We start from the raw sequence: 25,352 nt of genomic DNA, 5'->3' as shown, positions 1-25,352 counted from the left end.
GTCCTGGGATCGAGTCCCGCATTGGGCTCCCTGCTCCTTGGGAGCCTGCTTCTCCCTCTGCTTCTCTCTCTCTCTCCCTCTGTCTCTCATGAATAAATAAATAAAATCTAAAAAAAAAAAAAAAAAAAGTAAAGCATGAAGCTTTACCTAGCAAGACTGTTGGGTCCAAAGGGATAGAGAAGAAAAAGAATTTTCTGATGAATTGAGGAATTTCCTGGAGGAGAGTAAATTTGCTGCGTTGGAGTACCGATGACAAAATTGTGGTGTGAGGAACGATACAATAGAGAATAGTAGACTAGAGCAATACCGGTGTTCTTTTGCAAAGTGGGATAAAAGCATAAATGGGGGTGGGCACCTGGGTGGTGCAGTCGGTTAAGCCTCCAGCTCTTTGTTTTTGGCTCAGGTCATGATCTCTGGGTTGTGAGTTGGAGCCCTGAGTCAGGCTCCACACTCAGGGCAGAGTCAGCTTGAGAGTCTCTCGCCCTCTGCTCCTCCCCACTGCACGTGCTCTCTCTAAAATAAATCTTGGGCGCCTGGGTGGCTCAGTTGGTTAAGCGACTGCCTTCGGCTCGGGTCATGATCCTGGAGTCCGGGGATCGAGTCCCGCATCGGGCTCCCTGCTCAGCAGGGAGTCCGCTTCTCCCTCTGACCCTCTTCCCTCTCGTGCTCTCTATCTCTCATTCTCTCCCAAATAAATAAATAAAATCTTAAAAAATAAATAAATAAATAAAATAAATCTTAAAAAAAAAAAAAAAAGCTTAGGGGCTCCTGGGTGGGTGGCTCAGTCAGTTAGCAACGGATTCTTGATTTCATTCAGACCGTGATCTCGGTGTCCTGGGATCCGGCTCTTTGCTGAGCGGAGTCTTGCTTGTCCCTCTCTCTCTGCTCCTCCCACCCCCCCACATGCTCTCTCTCCGTCTCAAATAAACGAATAAAGTCTTTAAAAAGAAAAAATTTTTTTAATAATTTAAAAAGTACAAATTGGCATCATTCTAAGCATGAGAAAAAAACGTATCAAAGACCACTCTTCTGAAAAGGAATTAAGAAAAATTTATTTTAAAATGTTTAATTTGAAATATACACAATACTGGGATGGAGGTGCTTTGTGGTGAGAATGCCACCTCATTCAATATACGGTAGGAGGATCATGTTCATGGTGAGATTCTTAAATGATTCTTGGAAATTCTGTGCCTATGAGATTTTTCTACGGTGGGTACAATATCCACTTAATACCTCTATTTATGAGGATATTTACTTTTAGAGGCTGTAGAGCAGAGATTACATGCTTTGGGTCTTAGCATTTCTCTTTAATCAGTTGTGCAAATCCCATTAAACTAAATTGTTTCTTAACAGCAAGAGTCTGATGCTCATTTACATAATTTTCTTTCAATAGGAAAAGAATCTAACCCTACCAAGTGGAGAGGAATTCTGAGTGTGTAACTTGCTTCAAAGTCTCCTATTTCTTACCTTCGTTGAATTTTGTGGGCTTTTTTGGAAAGTTACTAAGTTATTCAGATAGAAGGATCTATAGTATGTAATTGGTAACTTATTATGTTGTGGACTGCTGTCTTAATGTTTCTCCCCTTAGGAAGCACACATGGTGGTTATGAATTAGACTGCATCTAGGCTTCAAGAAATTCAAATAATGCATTTAAATCTTGAGAATCACAGAATGAAAAGATACCTTAGAACCAACATAGATTTAACCTTGTCGTGTTAGAGATGGGAAATTAAACCTGGCTTACTGGTTTACCTGGTTACTGCTAGACCCAGGATAAGAATGTAGGTTGTCTGACTATTGTGTTTCTTTTACTCTTTCTTATAAACCAATAGGTAAACTTGGTCTGCTTATTAAAATTTAGGTCTGAATGCCCTTCTTAAGCCCCAAATCAGGCTATTCCAGAGTCCATTTGCATGGTAATCTCTACAGATTTCATTTAGTGATGAGAATGAAAGAAGTAGCAGCAAATCAAGGAAACTCTGACCAAAGTCAGAAATGATTTCACATGAAATTGTCTAATTTGCGAGGGTGGGCAACCCCCATATGACCAAAAATAAGTAAATGGGACTTTATACCCCTACTTGCCAATTGGACAACTGCATGAAAAAGTGAATAGGGAACCAGTGAGCCCCAGTTCCATACGTAGCCTACTCCTCTCTTTATCCTCAGCCTCTGAACTTAACAGACCTCGTCTCGGGTCTTTGTATATTGCCAGTAGGATTGTGTAACTCTTGGTTCTGGAGAATTGTCTAGGACTACAAAAATTACCATGACTCTTCTCAAGGAAGATCTGAGCAGGCAAATCCAGCAAAATAGTTAAAATAAGAGTAAAGAGTGCTATGTAAATGAATGAGGCATTAATCTAGGAAACCCCTGAAAATCAAAAAAAATCGCTAGCCAAAATGGACAGCAACAACTTCTTCCACCCTAAGATTTATTTCAGACAGATTCGATGGTAAATATTAACCTAAGGTTTATTTTCCTTTGAAATTGTATGTAGGGTGCTTATATATAAGCCACATGGTTATCATTAATCTATGTCTATGATATTGAGAAGCAGCAAAACCATGCAATAATACAGACTTTATGTTATCAGTCTGGGTGAAAAATCAGGGAGTGGAAGCAAAAGCTAGACACTGCAAAGGGACTGTTTTAAGAAATACTACTGTCTGTGGGTTAGCGGACATTGGTTGCACAAGAAGGAGTTCCCTCTTGTTAGAGCATTCTCTTCCACCCACCCACACATTCTTCTTTCCTCTTCCTTGATGATCACAGACCACTGGGTCTCTGCAAATTCACATTTTCACATGGAGGAAGTCGGAAGTAGTTGGAGCGACGGAGTCGCCTTGGGGGTAAACCAGCCATCTGACGGCAAAGTTCATCTAGAAGAGAAGCAGAGCATAATGGGATGGGATTGCAAAAAAATAACAAGGGCTCCTGTTTAAAGAGAAAGAGAAGACCCCAGGGTGCTGTAGTGAAAGACTGAAGAGAAATAGATCTAGGCTAGAACCCCAGATGTGCAGCTTACTGGTTATTTCTTACTTACTAGAAAGTTTCTTAACTTTGCTGAGCCTCCAGTATAATAAGCATGAAATACCTGCCTCAACAGTGTAGTTGTGAGTATTAAAATGAAATAATGTATGCAAAGTACCTAGCACAGGTGGCCAGTAAATTTTAGGTTCCTCTGTATACCTAGCTCCCAATTCTTATAATCATGGATTTATTAATAGCAAAAAAAAAATGAGATTCAATAATTCACGATATATTTAAGTGTTTACTGTGTGCAAATGGCTAATTTTAGTAAGTCCCCTGAGACATTTGAAAGTGCCTAGAGTCCCAAATACTCATCCTCAGTCTCAAGGTGCTTCCCTTGCAGGTGGCTTGCACAAGGCCAATGGGGGGCAAGTAGCAAGTTTCCTTCTGCGAAGTTAACTACAGCTCTTACTCAGGACCTCAGTGCAGGATGGGCTGCTGAGTCAGAAGGGGCCGTGTCTGTGGTGCCTTCGCCAACCACACTTTTCGTTTGGGGCTGGCCATAGGGAAGGTGAGAAGTATCTTTGTTCCCACAATGCACAGTTTATAACCACACACTTTGGACCCTTGTAATCGTTTTTATAAAGTTTTTCTACCCTTGTTTACTTCTAAATTTTCACAATAAGTAATTTAAATGGTTCCTGGCATTGGTAGACTGTTTAAAATGTTGCCAACTGCTAAATATCCAGTCTGCTTTTTTTTATTTACTTATAGGCTCTATACAAACATCAGTGTCTCTAAATTAGTGGATTTTTTTTTTTTTTACAAAGTTTTTCCTTTATGAACATGGCTTCCAACTATGGCTGTCTTGGCTTTTTTTTAAGTTTTCATTTTTTTTTCAGTAATCTCTATAACCAATGAGTGGCTCAAACTCATGACCCCAAGATCAAGAGTTGCTTGCTCCCCAGACAGAGCCAGCCAGGTGCCCCTGACTTGCCCTTTTCACATAGAACCCCAGTGAACTTCAAAGCAGCCAGAGCTGCAGAAAGTTCTATGTATAGGAGAGGTTGGGGGTTACAACCTAGCTGGAAAGAGACCCAAGCATACTTTTCTTACGTATTAAGCATGCTTCTTTCCTTGGATTGCTTATTTAGCAGAACTTGGTAGAGCAGGGATTGATGAGGTTTAAGGAGGTGGCCTAAAGCCCTCCTCAGAAGCCAGACCTCGGACCCCCTGGGACCATGTCTGTACTCACTGCTCTCATAACTGCTTCCCCCACGAAAACCCAGACATCATCTTACCTTTCATAACTTCGTGTTCTTTACAGACAAGACGAGAGCAGATCTCATTGTTGATGATGTACATACGTCGTAAACTGCCATAGTCCCAGTGACATGGTTAAGGAAGGAGATAGAACAAAGCATTGTGGGGGAGAACTAGCCTAGGCCAAGGGTGCCTGCTCAACTGCTGTATCCCCCACTCTCCCTATCTGTTCTCCTCCTCTCTGGATTTCCTCAATTATTTTGGACCGCTTTTTTCCCTCCCAGAGGAGTGCAGAAAATGGAATGGTGAGCACTCCACCTAGAGTCAAGTTTAATACTCCTCCCCACTATTTTCTACCTTTAGAGTTGGGTCTTTTGCTTCAGCCTTTTTCTATGAGGTAATAGGTTCACTGTGCCAGTATTTCTCTCATGACTGTCCCTTCCCCAGCCCTGATCTCACTTGCCTTCTGGCATCTAGTCTTATTGGTCAGTCTGTTCTCCATATACCTCAATTCAGACTCCAGGTTCTATCTGGCACCAGCAGGAATAGCTAGGAGGATCATGTTAAGAACTTCTGTGCCACAAAAACTGAAATCCCCTGGTGGGTGCTCATTAAACAGTTATTGGCATGAAAATACGACCATGGATGATGCTTTCTGCATATCCTGGGATCCCTTACCTTGTGAAACATAACTGATGAATGCATTGCTTGACTGGTCGATGCACAGAGTAGAGTCTCGTGCAAGCGAATTTTTCATCCCGGCAATCTGAAGAAGTCCAACACAGAAAACAGGGATAAACAAAGGATTCAAGAGGTGGAAGAAGGTAAATAAAATGGGGAAAAAAATACAAAGTAGTCTCTACACAGGATCATTGCAGTTTGGGGAATGCCCCTCCCTGTTTACCAAAAGAGAACGGTAGGAAATTGGCTGAAATAAAATTTCGGTGCTTTCCTACCTGGAAGCAGAAGTAGATAAAATAATCTTTGAGGGTTCTTCTAGGAAAGTCTTTCTAGGGTTCTCCAGGTGGCCGTATGAAATATAAAATTGAGATGCTTTTAACCCCATTCTAAAGAATCAGAATTCTTAAGTGGGTCACAGTTTCTATTTTAGTAGTTTCCAGTCCTAGATCATCAGTACAATAGAGAGAGCAACGCTGGCCATGACAACTCAAGTAATACTGGGTCCTTCCAGTCACTTCCCAACTCACTAACCACCACAGAAAGTCCAAATCTAGTTTAGGAAGAGGATTCTTTCAGGATCATCCAACAGTGGTCCCATCTTTTCCCCCATGAGATTGAAGATAGGAGCTCATAAAAAAAGAGTAGGAATGAAGAGCACTAAAAATATTCTTTGAGAAAGAACTGGAAGCAAACTCGAAGGTATACCAAGTATCCTTCAAAAATAAGGAAGTGTGAATCCCCAAGAAGAAGGCTGAGGAAAAAGACGTGCAATCATACCTGTTGTGGTATTTTTATCAGTAGGAGAAGCTGGAAGGCAGAAATTTTATTCAGTTATTACCAGTTCCAGTAGTCACTACCTCCACAACCCATGTCGCCTCACTTATAAATAAAAAACAAATGAGTTGCTAAGCTTTAGCAACTTCTAACAGAAAACCCACAATGGGCTGTTTTGTTCCACAAAATTGGAGAGGTTTAGAAGTTAGGATAGGAAATCTGATTTTGCCTTTCTCCTCTTCTAAAATTGAAAAATTGATTTTCATTGTGTCTTTGTTTTGTTGACAAGAAGCAAATTTAGTAGGGACACAAAGCAAGGAGCCATATGCCCAGAAGAGCTTCATCCTACAGCTAAGGGAGAAAAGATTGTAGAAGCTCTTACTCATAAAAGAAAATTTCTTCTCCGTAAATCAAATAAGTCATCATGAGTTCTTGGATAAAAGTTAACTCAGCAAAGAGTAGCAAAGGTCACAGCCATAGCCAAACTTAATCTAAGGTCAAGCTAAATATGGGCTTAACTGGTAGAATGAGTAAGTCAAGGAGTGAGATGAGTCTTGGGAAGACACTAACCATGGGAGTTATGTGTCAAAATGCCGTTGGAAGAGTTGGCGATAGATAGAATACTATGGGAAGTATGCTAGGTGATCTCATCTATCCCCTGGTTTCAACTGCAGGCTTAAATCCTGAGAATTTTCAAACTTCTACTTCCAACCCAGATCTCTGCTAAGCTCCAGACTTAACGAAAAGCCCCCTGACATTTTATGGAAGAGTTTGTAGATTTTTCCGAGATCCTTCAAATCTAACATCTTAAACTGGCCTATCTTTCCCTTCACCGATTCAAACTGTTCTTCAGTGAATGGTCCCACCATCTACCCAACAGGACACTGGACCTCATCTCAACAGCTCAACAGTCCTCTCTCACAGCTCACACTTAATTCTCCCTACCTCCACCTCAGTGAGTGCAGGCCATCATCTTTTATTGGGAGTAGTACAATAGCATCCTGGCTGGATTTCCAATTCACAAATCTGATGGGAACCTTTCTTTGTCTAAGCTATTCTGATGGGTTTTTATTTCCGTCCTAAGGCTTCTCGCATAGTGTTTTCTTTACCCACAATCTCTTCTCCGTCATTACTCGATTCACTTCTACTTGTTGTTCAAGAAGCAACTTAGTATGTATGCCCTCCACGGAAGCCTTTCCTAAGCCCCAGCACTGAATATACTCCAGGACTCTTTGTAGTCGTCTGTCGCTTCTTTTACTTATCCTGATTATGGCATTTTGTAAAACTGAGTAAAGTTACCCATTTGTTTATCTTGTGGATTAGACAAAAAATATCGAGTAAACGGAAGTCAGTTTTGTTCGTCTTTATATTCCTGGTACTCAGTAGTAGGTTTTCAGTAACTATTTCTTCAAAATCTAGTTTATGTCTCATTTTCTCACATCCTACCCCTCGTTTCTTGTAGATTTTGCCCTATTCATTAAAAAAAAAAAAAGGTTTCCTCAGTGTGCCAAGCTCCGTTTTGTGTTCAAATCTTTGAACATACTGTTCCCTCCTTGACTGCCTGACTGGGTCCAATTCTTTTTTCAAGAATCGGTTCAACCATTACTTCTAGGAAGTTTCCCTTTAGCTTTTCAAACGTTGATCTGTTTATATATTTGTCTTGCCTTTACCCACCCAGGCTTGGAAACTTTGAGGAAAAGATCACACGTTGGTATTTTGTACGTCAGACACCCAGCACAGCCCCTGCTTATTAGGGGATCAAAAACGTCATTAATTTAAATTGAACTGTTGGAAGAATGTGCTACATAAACTGTAGTCCTGTCTATGTCGGATCCTTCATCAGCTGTACTGCCTTCCATAATGGGCTCTGGGGAAAGCCCAGAATGGCCCCAGTGGCCCTGGGATCGCAGATTTGAACTCACCCAGGTCATCTGTGGAAGGCTCGATATCAGCCAGAACTGAAAAGGCACAAAACATCAGGTATGAGGAGGGCTTTGAACTGGCAAGGGGGAAGGCGCAGGAGAAAAAGGAAGACTGGAGGGGCGCCTGGGCGGCTCAGTCGGTTAAGTGGTTAGGCACCTGACTCTTGGTTTTGGCTCAGGTCGTGATCGCAGGGTCTTGAGATCAAACCCTGGGTCGGGCTCTGCACTGGGCCTCGAGCCTGCTTCGGATTCTCTCTCTGCTCCTCCCCCACTATAAAAAATAAAGACTGAAAAAAAGGGAGAATGGCGGTACGGGGCAAAGTCAAGGCTATGGCTGGGTTTGTGTATTATATCCAAGGGAATAGAGTTAATTGTTAAGTGATGGTGAAATTTCCTTTTGAAGAATATTTGGCCTACTGACATTGTACTTTATTATACATGCCTTATTTTAGCTATTCATCCACTTTGTTTCATCTTTTTAGAGGAATGGGGACTCTCTTTTTATCCCACTGTCACTGGACAAAACACCCCCAATCCCTCTATCCCTTTCTTAGATAAAAATACAGGATTAACTCAAAAGCTGGGAAAAATAATTGTGGATATTAACAATCATGCCATTTTAAAGGCGGTAGTAAAACTTACCTGTTTCATCTGTAGAGGGCTCGTTCACCAGATCTGCAAAGATACAACACAAAGAATAAAAAAAAAAAAAAAAAAACCACAGGAAAAGTGGGAAAGGGAAGCAGGACAAAGGGATGATCTAAAAGGAAGCAAGAAAGATTGAAGTGAAAGGATATGGCCTCTTGGTCCCATGTCAGGGGCTCTCAGGAAGGAAGTGGGAGAGAAAACATGTTCACAGCATCAGTGGTATCTGAGACGCTAGGGTCTGCCTGAGCTCAGGGGGTCCACTAACGTCTTTCTACTCCACATTTATCTTTGTACAGACATCTCAATCTTATTCCCAGTATGAAAACGAAGAAATAAAAAGGGTAGCTTACTAGGATCTTCTGTGAATGGTTCTGGAGTCACTGGAGTCACATCATCTGAATAAAAAAAAGCAGAAAACATTTTAAATAATTTTTAAAAGATTTTCTTTATTCATTTATGAGAGAGAAAACGGGAGCAGGGGGAGGGGCAGAGGGCGATGGAGAAGCAGACTCCTCGCCAAGCAGGGACCTTTTTACCTGGGGCTCGATCCCAGGATCCCCGGACCATGCCCTGAGCTGAAGGCAGATGCTTAACCAACTGAGCTGCCCAGGCGCCCCAGGAAACACATTTTTTGAGCATTCTCTGTCCCCCTCCCATTCTTGTACTCCCAGTGAGTGAAACCTGTCTATCACAGTTGCCAACACGCAGCAAGTATCCCACAATTGGTTTTCATTGTTTGCTTCCCAACCCGAGTCCTTTCCCCCGCAGCCCAAACAAATGTCAGTTTCCCACCTCCACAAAGATACCCATACTGTCCTGGCCTAGAATATCTTTTTCCCTTCGTCTCCTTTACCTACGTGCCCATCAGATAATCCTCCACAGGCATCCCCTTCCTCAGTTTAGGAATAGAAGAATAACATATTTCATTGTCCTACCAGATAAGACTATAATAGCTAATTTGGGTTTACTATATGCCAGGCACTATTTTAAAAATCTGTTTTTTACGGATGATACAATTGAGCACCGGACAAGTAAATAATTTACCCAAGGTCGTACAGCTTGTTGGAAGTACAATGGATTGATGACCTCTTTGCAATACTTACTTTAAGTGAAAACTGTCTTTACCGAAGACACTGATTTCGATAATGCCAGGTTTGAAATAATTGGATATCAGTTTGCTGATAGGCTTACATAAAAGTATGTTCACCAAAGGTGATGTTGATGATTTTCTGATGCTCAGAAGTGAGGTGAGGAGAGGGGAGGGGATGTTTGTAGAGAATACCTTGCAGTTGATCATTGGAAAGTAAAGGCAGGAGGAGAAATAAAAATAAGTGGTCCAGCTCTTAAGGTGGAATCTATTAAGATACACCAAGAAAACTGTATCTGAAACTATAAATAACAGCACTACCTGAAACAAATTGTCTCAGCTTTAAAAAGTGAAATAACAATGCAGTGTTCACATCTAAATATTTAATAAATATCCCATCTATAATTATCCTTTGTTGTAGATGACTTATCGTCATAATCTGGTTTGCCCACCAGGGGTCAGCAAATTCAGTTTGCTTTGAATTTTTCCTTAAACTTCAGCGTCTAAATGCCATGTTTAGTCTGGAGAAAATAGCATTTTGATACAGCATGCCAGAGCTATTGATCATTGTGGCAGAAGGCAAAACGCAAATAATATATTCTGAAGCAATTTCCCCTGCTAACTGCTTACATCATCCTCTTTTAAAAAAAAATTCCAGGTAGAAAGTCATCAGATTTAGCTTTCGCGTTTCAGAAGAAATTTTGGTAAAAGAAATCCAAGTCTGTTCCCATCCCCCAGGACGTTTGAAAAACCACTAGCCCGAGTCGTTCCAAAAACCGTTAAGAGGGGCGTGGAACCTCTCCAGGGTGTAGCCCAATGCCGCCAGTTCCCTTCCTCTCTAGCTGCATTCCAGTCCAGCCACTCAAAGAAATGCAAGTGAACCAGTGGCAGAGCAGAGGGGTTGAGAGTGAGTCCTTGCTGTCACCTCAGAATTTCTGGATAGAGTACTGGTTTTTGGTGTATTCCTCAGATTATCCACCTTTTCCATGAGCTAACACTGTATAAATGCTTATCTAGGATTCATCTTCTCCGAAAAGAAATCTTAAGTAGGCAATTTCTTTTTAAGATTTTATTTATTAGAGAGAGGGCACGCCAGAGCGTGCGCACAAGTGGGGGTGGGGGGCAGAGGGAGAAGCAGGCTCCCCTGCTGAGCAGAGAGCCCCATGTGGGGCTCTATCCCAGGACCCCAAGATCATGACCTGAGCCAAAGGCGGACGCTGAACCGACTGAGCCACCCAAACAACCCTTAAGTAGGCATTTTCATATCCTATTTCTGCTAGGAAAGCCTCCCAAACTTGTAGACAAGGACTAGACTTTAACCAGCCTAGAGAAACGAATGCAAAAATTTTTTTTGCTAATGCTGAACTCTGATGTAGATTCAGAAAGTTTGGGATTCAGACCACTTTGCCCACAGCAGATTAAAAAAAAAAAAATTGTGTTTCTGTATTTTTGTCTTCTGTACCAGGATGCACAGGAAGAAATTATATTGTGCCCCAATGCACACATACAAAATTGAAACAAGTTTGAAAGATAATGCTTTACTCTTGCAATGTATTTGCAGTGTACTCCATTTTTATTTTAGTCTGTACTAATTCATTAAAAATTAACCATTGTGATCTGCTAATTTGATTTTATGGTCCATTAATGGGTTACATACTGCTGTGCTCTCAAGGGTTGGGAAAAGTAAGAGATAAATGTAATAATGTTGAATGTCTGGAGGCAGAGTGGAGATGTTTGATTGGAGTTTCCATCATTGAGCTGGAGGAAGTGGCTGCTTGGAAGCCAAAACTTTTGGGTTCTGTCCATTTAGTGCCAGAATTTCGCTGCAGTACTGAGATGACTTTTTATTCTGTCTGCATGTTAGCTTCTCCATTGTTACATGGATAGGAAAAAAGCTGTTAGGATTAGTGGCATTTTCTGAGTGAGATAAGAGCTGTATATAGGAGAGTGGAAATTAGAGATGGCCATAGAGGAGGTTTGGGGCAAGGTATTTCAGTTGTTGAAAAGTAAGAAGATTTTATGAACAGGATAATAGGATTGTGGAAACTGGTGAGTTAGATCTTATTTTCCACACTTTGGCAATGTGTCTCTCTGTTATATTACAGATTCTTTAACTCTGACCATTCATCAATATTCTTTAACTCTGAACATTCATCTACATTATCCTGATAACCCCAGCAGATAGGGTGCCTGGTTGTCTCAGTTGGAAGAGCATATGACTCTTGAATCATGGGGTCTTGAGTTTGAGCCCCACATTGGGGGTAGAGATTACTTAAGTATATATTTTTAAAAAAACCACAGAAGTGCCCAGCTCCAAAGGTTTACCTACCTCCTCGTTGACCACCAACTCCTAGTGGTGTCCAGTCTGTACCAAAGGACAGAAAAGAGGGATAAATGACTCCAGCTCTACACCCCATAAAGCTTTTATAAGATGAGCCAGAAAGTGATGGGAAAATGGCTGTACTTTATTTTTCTGCATTTTATTTCTATATAGTCCAATACAAAATTACTCAGACCATTAGTGGTGACATGGAGACACTCAAGAAAAATAAGTTCTTAAGAATAAAGCCCTGCTTTGCCAAGTCCTGACTCGGGATGCCCTTTCCCCCTCATTCCCTAGCAGAAGGAGTGGGGTCTTGTTCGGCAGTAGGGCCCAGCAACCTTCTAATGTGTCCCGTCCCAGCCCCACAGCCATCGTACTAGCTACACTCCGAACAAGGCACAACATGATTTTCTCACAGTGTATATCTGGCAGAATGAGAAAATAGAGCAGGATTTCTTCGATGTCCCGAGATTCACTTTCTGTGGCCAAGCTTTCAGCTCCGTTCTGTCATCTGTGATGGCTTTTCTTTAGCGTGTAGCTTGGCACAGGTTTGTGTGCGTGTGAATACATTTGTGTGTATGCTGGAGCTAGTGTGGGGTAGGCGTGAGTGTAGAGTTCCACTCTTCCCCGTCATGCATTGCATTTGGTCCACTTTCCTACTAGCTGTCTCCATATGGTTGTGAATGCATTTGTGTATCAGCTTCTCTTTCCTGTTTGTTCATACATTTATGTGTGTGTGACCCTCGTTTTGGGTTAATAGGCATTTATTTGCGTGGATCTTATATGCATAACTCTACAGTTACTTCCCGAGTCTGATGGTCTCATCCCAGCCCTTGCTTTTCAGACACAAATCTGTCCTTTAATAGCGATTCTAGAACTCAGTAGCAAGCACCTCTGCTCCTGGTCCCCTTCCGCATCCCGCCCTCCAGTAACGTCCACCTCCATGCGCACCCAGGAGCAGGCACTCTAGGGAGAAAAGATTAAAGGTCGGGACTCACCGGAGGGGATGATGAGTGCGGTCAGGAACAGCAGCACCCTGGGTCCCAAGAGCAGCATATCTAACGGCTGTTGGGAGAGTAGAGGCTGTAATGCTCGGGACACATCAGCATTGAAGTCCAGGCAAGCGTACCTGTAGGGCTCCTGTCTCTTCGTCTGCCCAGGGCTTTTCCTGGTCCCCTGTGTGACGGCAGCCCTTTTCTCTTTTCACCCAACATTTATTTCTCCTTCAGATTCACTTCTTTGATCCCTTACCGTTATTCTCATTCGCATTCCTATTTTCTGCCAAGTCAGAGGAAACTATATAGTTTAAATTGGAGGTGTTTGCCCCTATTCTGTGGCCACTTTCACCCCCAGTGTCTGATCTTCCGTTTTGATATATGGCCTTTTAATTTCCTCTGCTTATCTTGGTGGTGTCTTGTCTGTCTAATTTCATGGATAAATGGGATATTCGCTCAATTCCAAGTCAGTGACATTCCCCATTGCCCCCCGCTGGCTTTCAGTTTCAACACACACACACACACACACACACACACACACACACACACACCCTCTGTCTGTTCGGGGTTTTGTACAATCAGAGAACTCACTGTGTATTTTTCCTCTGCTCTTTCCACCGAGTCCTTTGGCTGCCGAATGTGCCTCTTTCCTTCTCACGCTGTTTCTACTTTGGCTGGAGAATAGGATGAACAGGGCCACTCCCTGGGAAGGACTTCAAATTTGGCCGTACTCTGAAACAACGAGATGAGGGAGAGCGAGGGAGAGTGAGAGAGAGCGAGAGAGAAAGCCAGGCTAGAGGCAGGAATGGGAAAGGGCTGGGGATTTGCAGTCACTCACACCCTCATTCCAAAGGTTATGACCACACCAGTGAGTGATACTGCTTTCCCTAGGAGGCCTGGCTCCTGCTCACAAATGTCTTTCTTCCATGAGCTTCTTTTCCCTCTTGGAACATGGTCCCAGCCCCCAGCCCACCTCTGCCTTGGGTTCCTTCTTACCTAAAGAGCTCCATCTCGTCTTTGGACAGTCTGCCCCTTCTGTGGCCATCTTCCAAGTTTGAATCATTCTTCCATCTTCTCTTACGTTTTTGACATTTGTCTCTTCGACACCAACAAATTCCTTTATATCCCTGTATTTGTCTCTCTTTTTTCCTCTTTCTTGACCCACACATTTAAGAATGTGGTTCCCCTTCCCCCCGAATCCTATTTATTCCATATTCAGAGACACACAGACACCACATGAGTTTTGTCCAAGAGGAGGCTTGGCTGTTAGAAAAAGTTGAAAAATATAGTACCCTCTGAATCCTTTTGAAATGTGGAGGAGCTCTGTGAGAAGACATGTCAGCCTTCTTCTGTCTTTTGGTTTTGTTTAGGTTTATGCTCAGTATCTTGGTTTCTGGAATGTTCAGGACAAAATGCCATTAGAAGTCTAAAGAAAATTGAGAGCCAAACTCACCTTGCTTGCCTTATTTTCCAGCAGTACTTTCCCCCACATCACGTAATATGTAGATAACACTTTCTCTGATCCAGGAGTTTTAAAGTCTTTGTATTTGCTCTTACTCACTGAAACCTAGGGGTTAGATTGGTAAAAATATTTCTACTTTGGGAGTAAATTTAAGTTACAGAAACGCAAATCTGAGGAATCATTGACCTGGTGTGCATTTACTAGTGTGTAAGTTTCACGTTCTCTATTAGCTCCTTGAGTCTACATTGTATATCTCCCTGAGGAGCTAAATCAGAGGAGAATACAGGTAACAGAGCAGATCATATTTAATAGAGTACAGACTAGAAAAGGAAAAAGTAAGAAAAAGAAGGGAGGGAGGGAAAGAGAGGAAGGAAGGAAGCTAGTTAGCTGGGAGGAAGGGAGAGCAATGGACATAATCAGAAATAAGGAAACAGCACCTTTGGCTCTGCCCAAGGAACGATCGATACATGTTCCATCTCTAAGATACATGGGTTCTGGTCAGTCTCCAGAACAAAGCTGAGTACCAGACCCAGCTCTTTCTTATCTGCCTGGCCAAGAACTTGCTCTTTGCCCATCTGCTCTGCAGCTAGAGTGCAGAGGTGGAAAACAGATGTGATTCTAGTCTGGTGAGAGTCAGGGAAAGGAAAGGCAGGGAGGTGGGGGTGGGGAGAGAAACAAAAGCCAGATGCAAAGCAGAGCTAAGGCAGGACATAGAATAGAGAGCTTAGAACAACAGTCATGTTTTCCATGAAGCTCAGACAGATGGACAAACTGAAGTCAGGCCAATCATTTGGCAGGGAGAGCAATGACCTCAACGTGCTGGCCCAGCTCGAGACCATAGCGCAGGAAAGTCTCCCCAGGCGGTAGGAGGGGGTGCTCTCCTGGGGTCCTAGGAGGGAGTCTGAAGCTGGGGCAGTGAAAATGGAACAGAATGTTCAGAGTAAGGCAGAGGGAGAAGGCAGGCAGGCAGCAGCAGCTTAGAAGGAAAGGAGAGGAAATCCAGCAAGCACTGGTGAGAGCAGAAACCGTCATCCGTTCACGCTGTGCTTATAGGCATTCAAGAATGCAGTTGGTTTTAAAGTAGTCTGAATTTTTTTTCTTCCTTGCAGCGATGGTGCCCCTTTATTCTAGCATTGTTCCCCACTTGTTTTCAGAGCCTAGGTTTGGAACCTCAGGTTCGGAGAATCTCAGATTTCCTTTTCTCAAGGTGATTTGGTCAGCCTCTGTTCTATTCCGACATGAGTTTATCATTGAAGTACATGGCGTCACGATCAGCACCAATGGTCAGATATGAGCAATGGCCATCCAGAGAGCCCTGAGACTGTAATTTTCTGAGGTTCTCACTGACAGTGGGGAAGGTACTCTCGGGGCAGCAGTGCGTGCCCCCATCCAACACAGGCTGATCTCCTGTGGGTAGGTCGAGAGCAGGTTCTCCGGCAACAGGAAGATCCTCCATGAAACCGACTGGCAAGTGCAGAAGCCACTTAATGCAAGCAAGGAAATGTTTGAGTTACCTAGGAAAATTTTTAGTTTTCCAAAAGGTCTCCAGTCAATGGAAGATGGGTATAAAGTGCAAGGAAACAGAAGGGAGGCAGACATGCAAGACAGCACTGGCTCACAGGCTCTATTCGTCTGTTTATTGGCCTGTAAAGAATACACCCATTAGCTGAAGGCCTCTGGGCAAATGTACAGAAACGTTATTACTCCAGTCCAATCTAACTAAATTAAATCCAGGGTCTAAACGTGAAAAAAAAAAATCCCATAAAAGGAAAGCGAGAAGGGAGGAGGATTATACGAGGTGGGGAAGGAGAAAAGGCAGAGAGCTGTGTGTGTAGAGGAATGAAGCAATAAACTAGTAACAGCCAAAGTTAAAAGATGGACTCAGTGTAGGAGTTAGAAGCTAGCAAACATATGTCGTGGGACAACTTCCCACTTCTTAGTAGCCCAGACTTGCTGTAACTCCCTTCATGCCTCTGTAGTTTGTACTTTGTGTTCCTTCCTTTCTGACACATCGTTTCCCAATTCCAGTAAATAAATGCTCATAGGTACATCAAAACCCAGGTGAGATGCTGTCTCTTCCCACAAATCTTTCCTAGTCTCCTCTGCTTCTAAGAGTTTTTTTCTTTTTCTTTCTTTTTTTTTTTAATTTCAGAGAGAGAGGGAGAGCACAAGCGGGGGCGTTGGTGGGGGGAGCCACAGAAGGAGAGGGGGAAGCAGGCTCCCCACTGAGCAGGGAGCCCAAAGCGGGACTCGATCCCAGGACCCTGGGATCACAACCTGAGCCCAAGGCATATGCTTAACCAACTGAGTCATCCAGATGCCCCCGTTTTTGTTTTGTTTTAAAGTATGCTCTGCACCCAAAGTGGGGCTTGAACTCACCACCCCGAGATCAAGCCACATGCTCGCCAGCCAGGTGCCCCCTGCTTCTAAAGAGCTTATCATTCTCTCCACTGAGCTACCTTTTTATTTTCATAAACATGTCATCAACTCTATTGTACTCATTTGCATAAGTAGGGTGTGGGTGTACACATCTCTATTCCTGATTAGACCGAGTTCCTTGATTGCAGAGGTGAGGTCTTACTCATCTCTGGCTAATACTATGATTAGCACTAAAAAGTTGAAATTTGGTCATTTGAATTGAGTTGAGATAACGACTTAAAACTGTGACTTGCAATTTCCACGTAGAAACTTTCAAAAACTGGGGGGCCTGGGTGGCTCAGTCGGTTAGTCATCTGCCTTTGGCTCAGGTCAAGATCCCAGGGTCCTGGGATCAAGCCCTGCATCGAGCCCGCATTGGGCTCCCTGCTCCCCCAAGAGTCTGCTTCTCGCTCTCCTTCTGCCCCTCCCCCTGTTCGTGTGCACACGCTCTCTCTCAAATAAAATCTTTTAAAAAAGTTTCAAAAACTGAGTCAAGTATAAAGAAGTAGAGGCTAGAATTCTAGAGAAGAAAGTAGTTTGAGCATATACAAGGAGTGTAGTAAGTGGAACAGAAAGCCAATGTATTGAAGTGATCTGAGGGGAATTAGAGCAAAAGGAAAAAGGCCCAGAAATTGGGCAACAGTTATTCTAGAAACAAAGGAATCTTGGCAGGAAGGCTGTAAAGTCAGTGTATGTAATACATGTAATTGATACCTTCAGTAATTAGTGCTTCTGTCCCATTATTTTGGTTTGGGTAAATCTGATTGCACTGGTGGTCTTGCATTGTACACCCACACCCTACTGACCACGCAAATGTAAAATGATGAAAAATGCTTCATCCCAGTTCAGGATTCTGTTAAGGTTCCTGAAACCCACAACAACAACGAAATTTAACAAACTGATGATACTGGGCATAAACAAACAAAATAGGATAAATACTAGATATTCGTTAATGGGCAGGAAATCTCCATCTCCCTGTTCTACCCAGCAGAAAATAAACAAAACAGAAAGTCTGTACGTTGCAGATACAGGGGGGAAAAACGGGAAAGTATAATAACAATAGCTAGTAAGTTCAGTAGATTTATATGATACATATTTATATTTTTATAGATTGTATGTGCTAGGCAGCCTGCAGGATCCCCTCCCTCCCCGTATCCCCACTTCCTATTCTTTACCCCCTTGAGTGTGGGCTGGATTTAGGGACCACTAACAAATAGAATGCAGCAAAGGCATGGCATGTATCTTCCCAGATGAGATTACAAAGACTGGCTTCTAGCATTAGTGCTCTCTTTTGATCTCTTGCTTGCTGTTTGCTCTGAACAAAGCCAGCTGCCATGCTCTGAGCTACTCTATAGTAATGCTCATGCAAAAGAAGGCATGTCCTAGCCAACAGTCAGCAACCCCAGGACTGCAAAAAGCCATGTGAATGAACTTGGAAGTAGATCTTCCCTCAATTGGGCCTTGAGAAGCCTGCAGCTCCAGCCAACATCTTGACAATAGCCTCGTGAGACCCTGAGCCAGAGGTACGCGGCTAAGCTGTACTTGTATTCCTAATCAACATAAATGTGGAAAATAAATTTTTGCTGCTTTAAGCTGCTAAATAGATAAGTAATATGTGCTATCCTATAATACATAACTATTTCATTTATTATATAAATAAAATAACATTTTTATGTATGTATTTTTAAAGATTTTATGTATTTATTTAATTGACAGAGAGAGAGAGAGAGAGAGACAGAATGAGAGGGAACACAAGCAGGGGGAGTGGGAGAGGGAGAAGCAGGCTGCAGGCTTCTGGCCGAGCAGGGAGCCAGATGCGGGGCTCAATCCCAGGACCCTGGGATCATGACCTGAGCCGAAGGCAGTCGCTTAACCGACTGAGCCACCCAGGTGCCCCAACATTTATATATTTCTAACTGTATATAGTATATAATAATGTCTTATAATATTGCTACAATTATATGAAAGACTAGGTTAGCTATTATTATGCGTTAGCTATTAATATTTACTAGTTAATAGTAATGACTAATGTTTATGGAACATTGACCATATGCTAGACACTGTGTTAAGAAGTATGATTATGGGGCAGGGTCCTGGGATTGAGCCCCGCATCGGACTCTCCGCTCAGCGGGAAGCCTGCTTCTCCCTCTCCCACTCCTCCTGCTTGTGTTCCCTCTCTCACTGTGTCTCTCTGTCAAATAAATAAATAAAATCTTTAAAAATAAAGTATGATTATGCTCCCTTAGAAATTAGCGCATTCATAGGAAAGCGTAGAGAAAAGAGAGAAGAAAGGAAACAGATACAGAGAGGGGACAGAAGAGAAGGGAAAGACACAGATAGTAAGAAGGGAAAAAAGGAGAGAGAAACAGAGGATGCGAGAGAGAGAACTCATGTGGAAATCACAGAATTATCCTTTAATATTCACTATGAATTTATATAATTTAGCAGTACAATTTACTTGAAATGGAGACCATAAAAAAAGAATCAAACAATTTGAGGCACCTGCCTGGCTCAGTCTGATGCTTGATCTCAGGGGTGTGAGTTGGAGCCCTACGCTAATAGAAGAGAATAAAATAAAATGTTCGGGGCACCTGGGTGGCTCAGTCAGTTAAGCCTCTGCATTTGGATCAGGTCATGATCCTGTGATCATGGGATAGAGCCCTGTGTTAGGCTCCCTGATCAGTGGGGAGTCTGCCTCTCCCTCTTGTCTTTGAAATAAATAAAATCTTAAGAAAAAACTGAACAATTAGAAAATCTAATCTGACTTGCAAGAAAGAACTAAAGGAATTTAAGTAATTTTACCTGAAAAGGAACGTAAAAATTTTTAAATGTGCTATTAAAGATTTTGGTAAATTTATATGTACCACCTCCACAAATACTAGGACACGGTAAAAATGAATTTATTTTGGCATTTAGCTTATATATTGGAGTGACTTCCTGCATAAACGACCACGAGTAATTAAAATAGACTTATTCACTTTGCGTGGGTGGTTCAGTTGGTGGATTTGTATGACTTTTTTTTAAAGATTCATTTATTTACTTGAGAGAGAGGGCTCGAGCCCGAGCAGGTGTGGGTGGGGGGAGGAGCAGAGGGAGAGAGAATCCCAAGCGGACTCTGCCTTGAGCCCCACATGGGGCTCCATCTCACTGCCCTGAGATCATGACCTGAGCCCAACCAAGAGTTGGTGGCATAACCAACTGAGCCACCCAGGTGCCCCAAGTGTGAGACTCTTGATGTTGGTGTTTCAAGTTCAAGCCCCACTTTAGGTGTAGAGATTACTCTAAAACATCTTCAGTAAATAAATAAATTATTTATTCAACAAACTTGGAGAAATTCCTACACTCCTGCCATTCTTTTATAGACATTTGAAATACAGTAGAAATAATTGGCAATATTTTGCCATTAGTTTCCTTTCTTAAGGAAAGCTACGGAAATTTTTTCTTTGCAGACAGACTTCTTTAGTGACTGAACGTTGATATATTTCTGGAAACAATGATGGATTGGATGGTCATTAAAGTTGGAACTCCTCATAAGTAGGCTCCACACCCAATGTGGGGCTGAAACTCACAACCCTGAGATCTAGAGCTACATGCAGGCTCTATGACTGAGCCAGCCAGGTGGCCTGTAAATTTTCTGGTAGAAGAGTGAAGGGGGCTCTTAGAGCTTTCTGGAAGATGGTGATGGGTGGGAGTGCAATGCCATGCATTCCAACGCCACATACCAGTTGATTATCATGAACCATTGATATCTTTCCACTTGAAGATCTTCTCCCCAGGTCCCTTAGTAGTGCTGTTTAACAAACCATGCCAAAATTTAGTGATTGAAAACAATTTATTATTTTCCCTGATGTGGTGTGTCCATCAGGCAGTAATTCTGCTTTACGTGGTGTTGGCCGCAAGATCCAGAATGGCCTCACTCCAACAGCTAGCTGGTACTAGCTGCCCACAGGAATCTGTGATGCGGTTGCCGGCAACAGTTCTCCACGTAGTGTTGACTCATTTGGGTTTCGACAGCATAGCCATGGTTTGAGATGGAGCATTCCAAGAAACAAAGGAGGAAGCAGATCTCTCTCAAGGCTCAGCCTCAGGTTACCAGCATCCCTCCCCCACATTCTATTGGTCAAAACAAGTCTCCAGCATCAGTTCCAGTTTGGGGGGAGGAGCAGTAGACTCCCTCTTCATGGGAGGAGTGGCAGAAAATGCGTAGCCATCTTTAATCTACCACGGTGCCTCTGAGGTTACAGTGAATCTTTTCAACAGCCTAGGTAAGTGACTTCTGGGCGACATTTGTATTTTGCTCTTTCCTGGAAACCTCATTCCCTTCTCTTCACAGTGCTAAAGACAGCTGTCCCGCAAGGCCCTCTTTTGAAGCTCGGTATTATAGAGAAAATCACTCTCATTTTCTTGTTTTCTGCAGCATTAGGCACTGTTTTTTTTTTTTTTAAAGATTTTATTTATTTATTTCAGAGAGAGAGAGAATGAGAGATAGAAAGCACAAGAGGGAAGAGGGTCAGAGGGAGAAGCAGACTCCCCGCTGAGCAGGGAGCCCGATGCGGGACTCGATCCCGGGACTCCAGGATCATGACCTGAGCCGAAGGCAGTCGCTTAACCAACTGAGCCACCCAGGCGCCCAGCATTAGGCACTGTTGACCAGTCCTCCTTGTTGAAATATTCTCTTCCCTTGGCGTCTCTGACATCTCATCCCTTTGTCCCTCTTTGCCTCATTCAGTGTCCTTTCACATTTCTTTTTCTTCTGTTCATGCTTGAACGCTGGTAGTTGTCAAGGTACTTGCCCCGGTCCTCTCTCTTTATTACACTCTATCCCTCAGTAGTCACATTTCACGCCTGTGTCTGTATTTTCCATCTATAGACTTATGCTCCCAGATCCACTCCTCACTCTCATCTATTTCTCTCTCCTGAGCTCTACAGCGGAATGTCCAGCAGCACATCTCTATTTGGATGACATCCCACAGGCACCCTGAGTCAGTCAGACTTACCTGAGCAAGAGAGAAAGCTGAAGAGCAGACTCTGGCTAAGCTTTCAGGAGGGACCACCAAGAGACTCTACTGCTGCTCCCACCATCACAAGGATACCTTCTAAACTGCGATGTCACCACTCAGGGTCTAGAACCACCCTGGCTCTGCCTCACTTAGTTTGGTTTTGACTCAAGTTTTCTACTAGGGCACATGGTTGCTGGAACCTAAGTAACATCCCAGCTTCAGCTGTAGGGGAGTCTAGGGTATGTAGTTTTTAGTTGTCCACGCCGGAATGCAGGAAGGTTGGAATAAATGTTGAGCAAGCTACATTATGATGTGTTAGTGTCTGAAGTGGAGTCACCTTCTTCCCTGCACAGTCTTAACTCTATCCCACTCTAGGACTGTGCTGCCAGTATCTGCCCAGCTACTAAATTGAAATATGGCCAGTCATGCTCAGGCTCCCTTGCTCTTTTCCCTCAACCCCGAGTCCTCCCCACACACCCTTGGTCATCAAAATTCTACGGATCTTATTCCTTCATCTTTCAAATCCTTCCATTCTGTCCATTCTTTCCATCACCACTTGAGTCCAGCCCAGACATTGCTCCCAGTTTCAGTGTTTCTCCACCCTTGTTCCTAACATGAAGTCCCAAGAGTCCTGTTTCTAGCACTGTTCAGATGAAGTCACTTTCTGGCTTAAAGACCTTAAAGGTTCCTCATCCTTAGGGTATGGATGGAATTCTTAGTATGCATACATATGGCTATTTATATTTTTATCACTCAGGGCGCCTGGGTGGCTCAGTCTGTTAAGCATCTGCTTTCGGCTCAGGTCCTGATCTCCCGGTCCTGGGACTGAGCCCCGGGTTGGGCTCCTTGCTCAGCGAGGACTCTGATACTCCCTCTGCCTCTGCCCCTCGGCCCCTCCCCACCCCCGCTTGTGCGCGCTCTCTCTCTCTCTCCCTCTGCTCTCTCAAATAAATAAATAAATAATATTTTTATCTCTCATCACCAGTGCTCCAACCAACCCACTCTATCTAGGACATTTGCACCTTGCTTACCACCTATACTGAATTACTTGCACTTCTGAAAAACTGCAAGCGCTCTCTTGCATCTAAGTCATTGTACGTGCTACATTCTATTTGCCATACCTCCAACCATAATCCTTAGTTTCCCACAATCTTTATGTTCAGCTGGCTCATCGCTACTCATCCTTTTTAACTCAGGTTGTGTAATACCTCCTATGGATTGTTTTCCAGGGTGTCTCCACGACAACGAGTGGCTCAATGTGGACAGATTGTTTACTCTTGTATGCCCAAAACCGGCCTAGAGACTCAACATTCTGTGCCAGAAGGAAGTGTTGAGTGCGAAGGGGAGAGGCTATACTTCCTAAAACTGATCACAAGAGGGCAGCAAATAACTTCTTTAGGCCAGCTAGGCAGTTGGTTTTTCTTGCGTCCCATTTTACTACTCCCAACTGTCTGTTGATATTCGTGTAGGATGACTCTAGAGGTATGCCTAATGAGATGGAAGATTTTTTTTTTAAGATTTTATTTATTTATTCATAAGAGACACAGAGAGAGAGGCAGAGGGAGAAGCAGGCTCCCCAGAGAGAGAGGCAGAGGGAGAAGCAGCCTCCCCGCTGAGCAGGGAGCCAGATGTGGGACTCGATCCCAGGACCCTGAGATCATGGCCTGAGCCGAAGGCAGACGCTTAACCATCTGAGCCACCCAGGCGCCCCGAGATGGAAGATTCCTAATGACTCGGAAGTGTACTTCACTGATAACTCTGATTGGTTTCTCAATGCCAGCCACTTCACTAAGTACTGGTAATCACAAAAAGATGAATCAGGGACACCTGGCTGGCTCAGTCAGTAGAGTGTGTGACTCTTGATCTTGGGGTCATGAGTTGGAGCCCCACGTTGGGTGTAGAAATTACTTAAAAAAAAAAAAAAAGATGGATCAGTCACAGTTCCTGTATTCAAGGAATCAATTTAGTGGGAAAGAGAAGTGATCCTGAACTTTATTCCTTGACGTGGGAAGAAACAAGTGATTGGACCCATTTTTATCAGTAGCAATGACTGCTTTAGACGGTGGAGCAGTGAGGGCACTTGGCCAGCTCAGTCGGTAGAGCATGGGATGCCTAATCTCTAGGGTCGTGGGTTCAAGTCCCGTAGGGCCTAGAGCTCACTTAAAAAAAAGGGATGGTGGAATGGTCAGTTATTGGGTGCAAATAAGGTCGAATCTCTTAAATGACTGACATGTTTGAAGAGCAAGATCACCATGAACCCAGCTACTTCTCCCCCAGGTAATTATCAAATGCCTGGAGAAGCATGATTCATCTTAAGCCCACTGCTTTTCTTTTTTTCTCTAACAGACTTAAGCCTTATGTTCACAACAAAAATGAAGTGAAAAGTACAGAAAATTCCTATATACCCTTTGCTCCCCACACTCACATCCTCATCCACTATCAGAGCAGTGCATTTGTTACAACTGGTGAAGGGTGTACAGGGCTAGCTGAAGACAAAGCATAAGCTGACACCCTGCAAACCCCCCCAACACAGATACACACGCGCAGTCCTGGGTAGGATTATGTGTGACGTTCTTCCAGGACTCTCTCAGCTATTTTAATGTAAATACCTTGCTAGAGGAGAAAACAACCTGTCCTCTCTAGCGTTATCTTGTAGGTCCTCTTTAGCATATAAAAGTTCTTTTGGAACCACCTTTTTCCTTACCTCCCTCAACTCCCAAGTATATAATCAGTCCCCCCACTCCCTTACAGCCCTGGTGCAGTAGCTCTTTCTGCCCAGGCGTCCTTTCCCCGTGCTTTAATAAAACCACCATTTTTAAAAAAAGATTTTATTTATTTATTTGAGAGAGAGAATGAGAGACAGAGAGCACAAGAGGGAAGAGGGTCAGAGGGAGAAGCAGACTCCCGCTGAACAGGGAGCCCGATATGGGACTCGATCCCGGAACTCCGGGATCATGACCCGAGCCGAAGGCAGTAGCTCAACCAACTGAGCCACCCAGGCGCCCAAAACCACCATTTTTCAATAAAGATGTCTCAAGAATCCTTTCTTGGTCATCAGCTCCAGACCTCACCCCACTGAACCTCACCTATATTCTAAAACCGTATCACTGACTCTACATCGACCCATCGTTATCACCCAAAGCCCAGAGTTTACCTTAGGGTTCACTTTGGCTGTTCTAAGTTCTGTGGGTTATGACAAGTGTATCATGACATGTATCCACCATTAGAATATCATACCGGTTCACTGCCCTAAAAATGCTCTGCTTATTTTTTTAAATAAGCTTTATGCCCAACATGAGTACTTGAACTCATGACCCTGAGATCATGAGAAGGCTGTGAGTTCTTTATCTAGATTCCTAGAACTTTTTTTTTTTTTTTTTGGCATGTGGAGGTCCAGTAGTTCAGCATGATTTGTTGAAGACTGTCTTTGATCCATTGTATTGCCTTTGATCCTTTGCCAAAGATCAGCTGACTATATGTGGGTCTATTTCTGAGCTCTCAATTCTGTTCCTTTGATGTATTTGTCTATTCTTTTGCCAGTGCTACACTGTCTTGATTCCTGTAGCTTTATAGTAAGTTTTCTCAGATTTATATATATAAGTATTTCATTTTGTTGGGTGCTGTGACATCGTAAGTAATATATATTTGGTCTTACCTCCTCACAGTTCCTAAGTGATTCATGTCTTTTTGTATGCTAATGAGATGACTTGGTGGTTGGGGGCTCCAGGATAGATGGCCTCGGGATGGGTGCTGGTTGCCAGGGAACAAATCATGTGATCAGAGGGCTGGAACTTTGAGTCCTGCC

The 25,352-nt window shown here is 43.2% G+C and overlaps 2 protein-coding genes across 4 annotated transcripts in view; one reads left to right on the top strand and one right to left on the bottom strand.

The window, feature by feature from the left end:
* Window positions 1-983: 983 nt before the first annotated feature.
* On the bottom strand, window positions 984-25,301 carry MFAP5 (microfibril associated protein 5). 3 transcript variants are annotated; one of them, XM_025879772.2, is made up of 11 exons: window positions 25,203-25,301; window positions 13,259-13,399; window positions 12,671-12,737; window positions 11,679-11,714; window positions 8,613-8,657; window positions 8,257-8,289; window positions 7,615-7,650; window positions 5,696-5,725; window positions 4,916-5,003; window positions 4,276-4,349; window positions 984-2,883 (listed from the first exon to the last, which is right to left on the bottom strand). In XM_025879772.2, the coding sequence occupies exons 3-11, from the start codon at window positions 12,726-12,728 to the stop codon at window positions 2,771-2,773; spliced, it is 513 nt and encodes a 170-aa protein (XP_025735557.1). In that variant the 5' UTR covers window positions 12,729-12,737; window positions 13,259-13,399; window positions 25,203-25,301; the 3' UTR covers window positions 984-2,770. The 3 variants fall into 3 exon arrangements, with proteins under 3 accessions (XP_025735557.1, XP_025735558.1, XP_073734113.1); XM_025879773.2 differs by lacking the exons at window positions 7,615-7,650; window positions 25,203-25,301 and having other exon boundaries at window positions 13,259-13,454; XM_073878012.1 differs by lacking the exons at window positions 5,696-5,725; window positions 7,615-7,650; window positions 25,203-25,301 and having other exon boundaries at window positions 13,259-13,454.
* Window positions 20,795-25,352, top strand: part of RIMKLB (ribosomal modification protein rimK like family member B) — a 97,381-nt gene continuing 92,823 nt past the window's right edge. The window contains exon 1 of the mRNA XM_073878008.1: window positions 20,795-20,812. The gene's annotated coding sequence lies outside the window, so the exon portion shown is untranslated. The remainder of the gene's footprint in view (window positions 20,813-25,352) is intronic.

The sequence above is a fragment of the Callorhinus ursinus genome, unplaced genomic scaffold (assembly GCF_003265705.2).
Source record: "Callorhinus ursinus isolate GAN/ISIS: 27379988/994484 unplaced genomic scaffold, GSC_fseal_2.0 scaffold27, whole genome shotgun sequence".
NCBI classification, from domain to species: domain Eukaryota; kingdom Metazoa; phylum Chordata; class Mammalia; order Carnivora; family Otariidae; genus Callorhinus; species Callorhinus ursinus.
The sequence above is the reverse complement of the archived record's forward strand: the minus strand, read 5'-3'. Positions and strand labels throughout refer to the sequence as shown.

Bases quoted from the DNA above. Each gene is read 5' to 3' on its own strand.
- MFAP5 (XM_025879772.2), bottom strand. From the start codon at position 12,728: ATGCTGCTCTTGGGACCCAGGGTGCTGCTGTTCCTGACCGCACTCATC. The intron at 8,658-11,678 runs GTAGGTAAACCT...TTTTTTATTCAG, and splicing joins AGTTGGTGGTCAACGAGGAG to ATGATGTGACTCCAGTGACT. The intron at 5,004-5,695 runs GTATGATTGCAC...GGACTTCTTCAG, and splicing joins TGATAAAAATACCACAACAG to ATTGCCGGGATGAAAAATTC.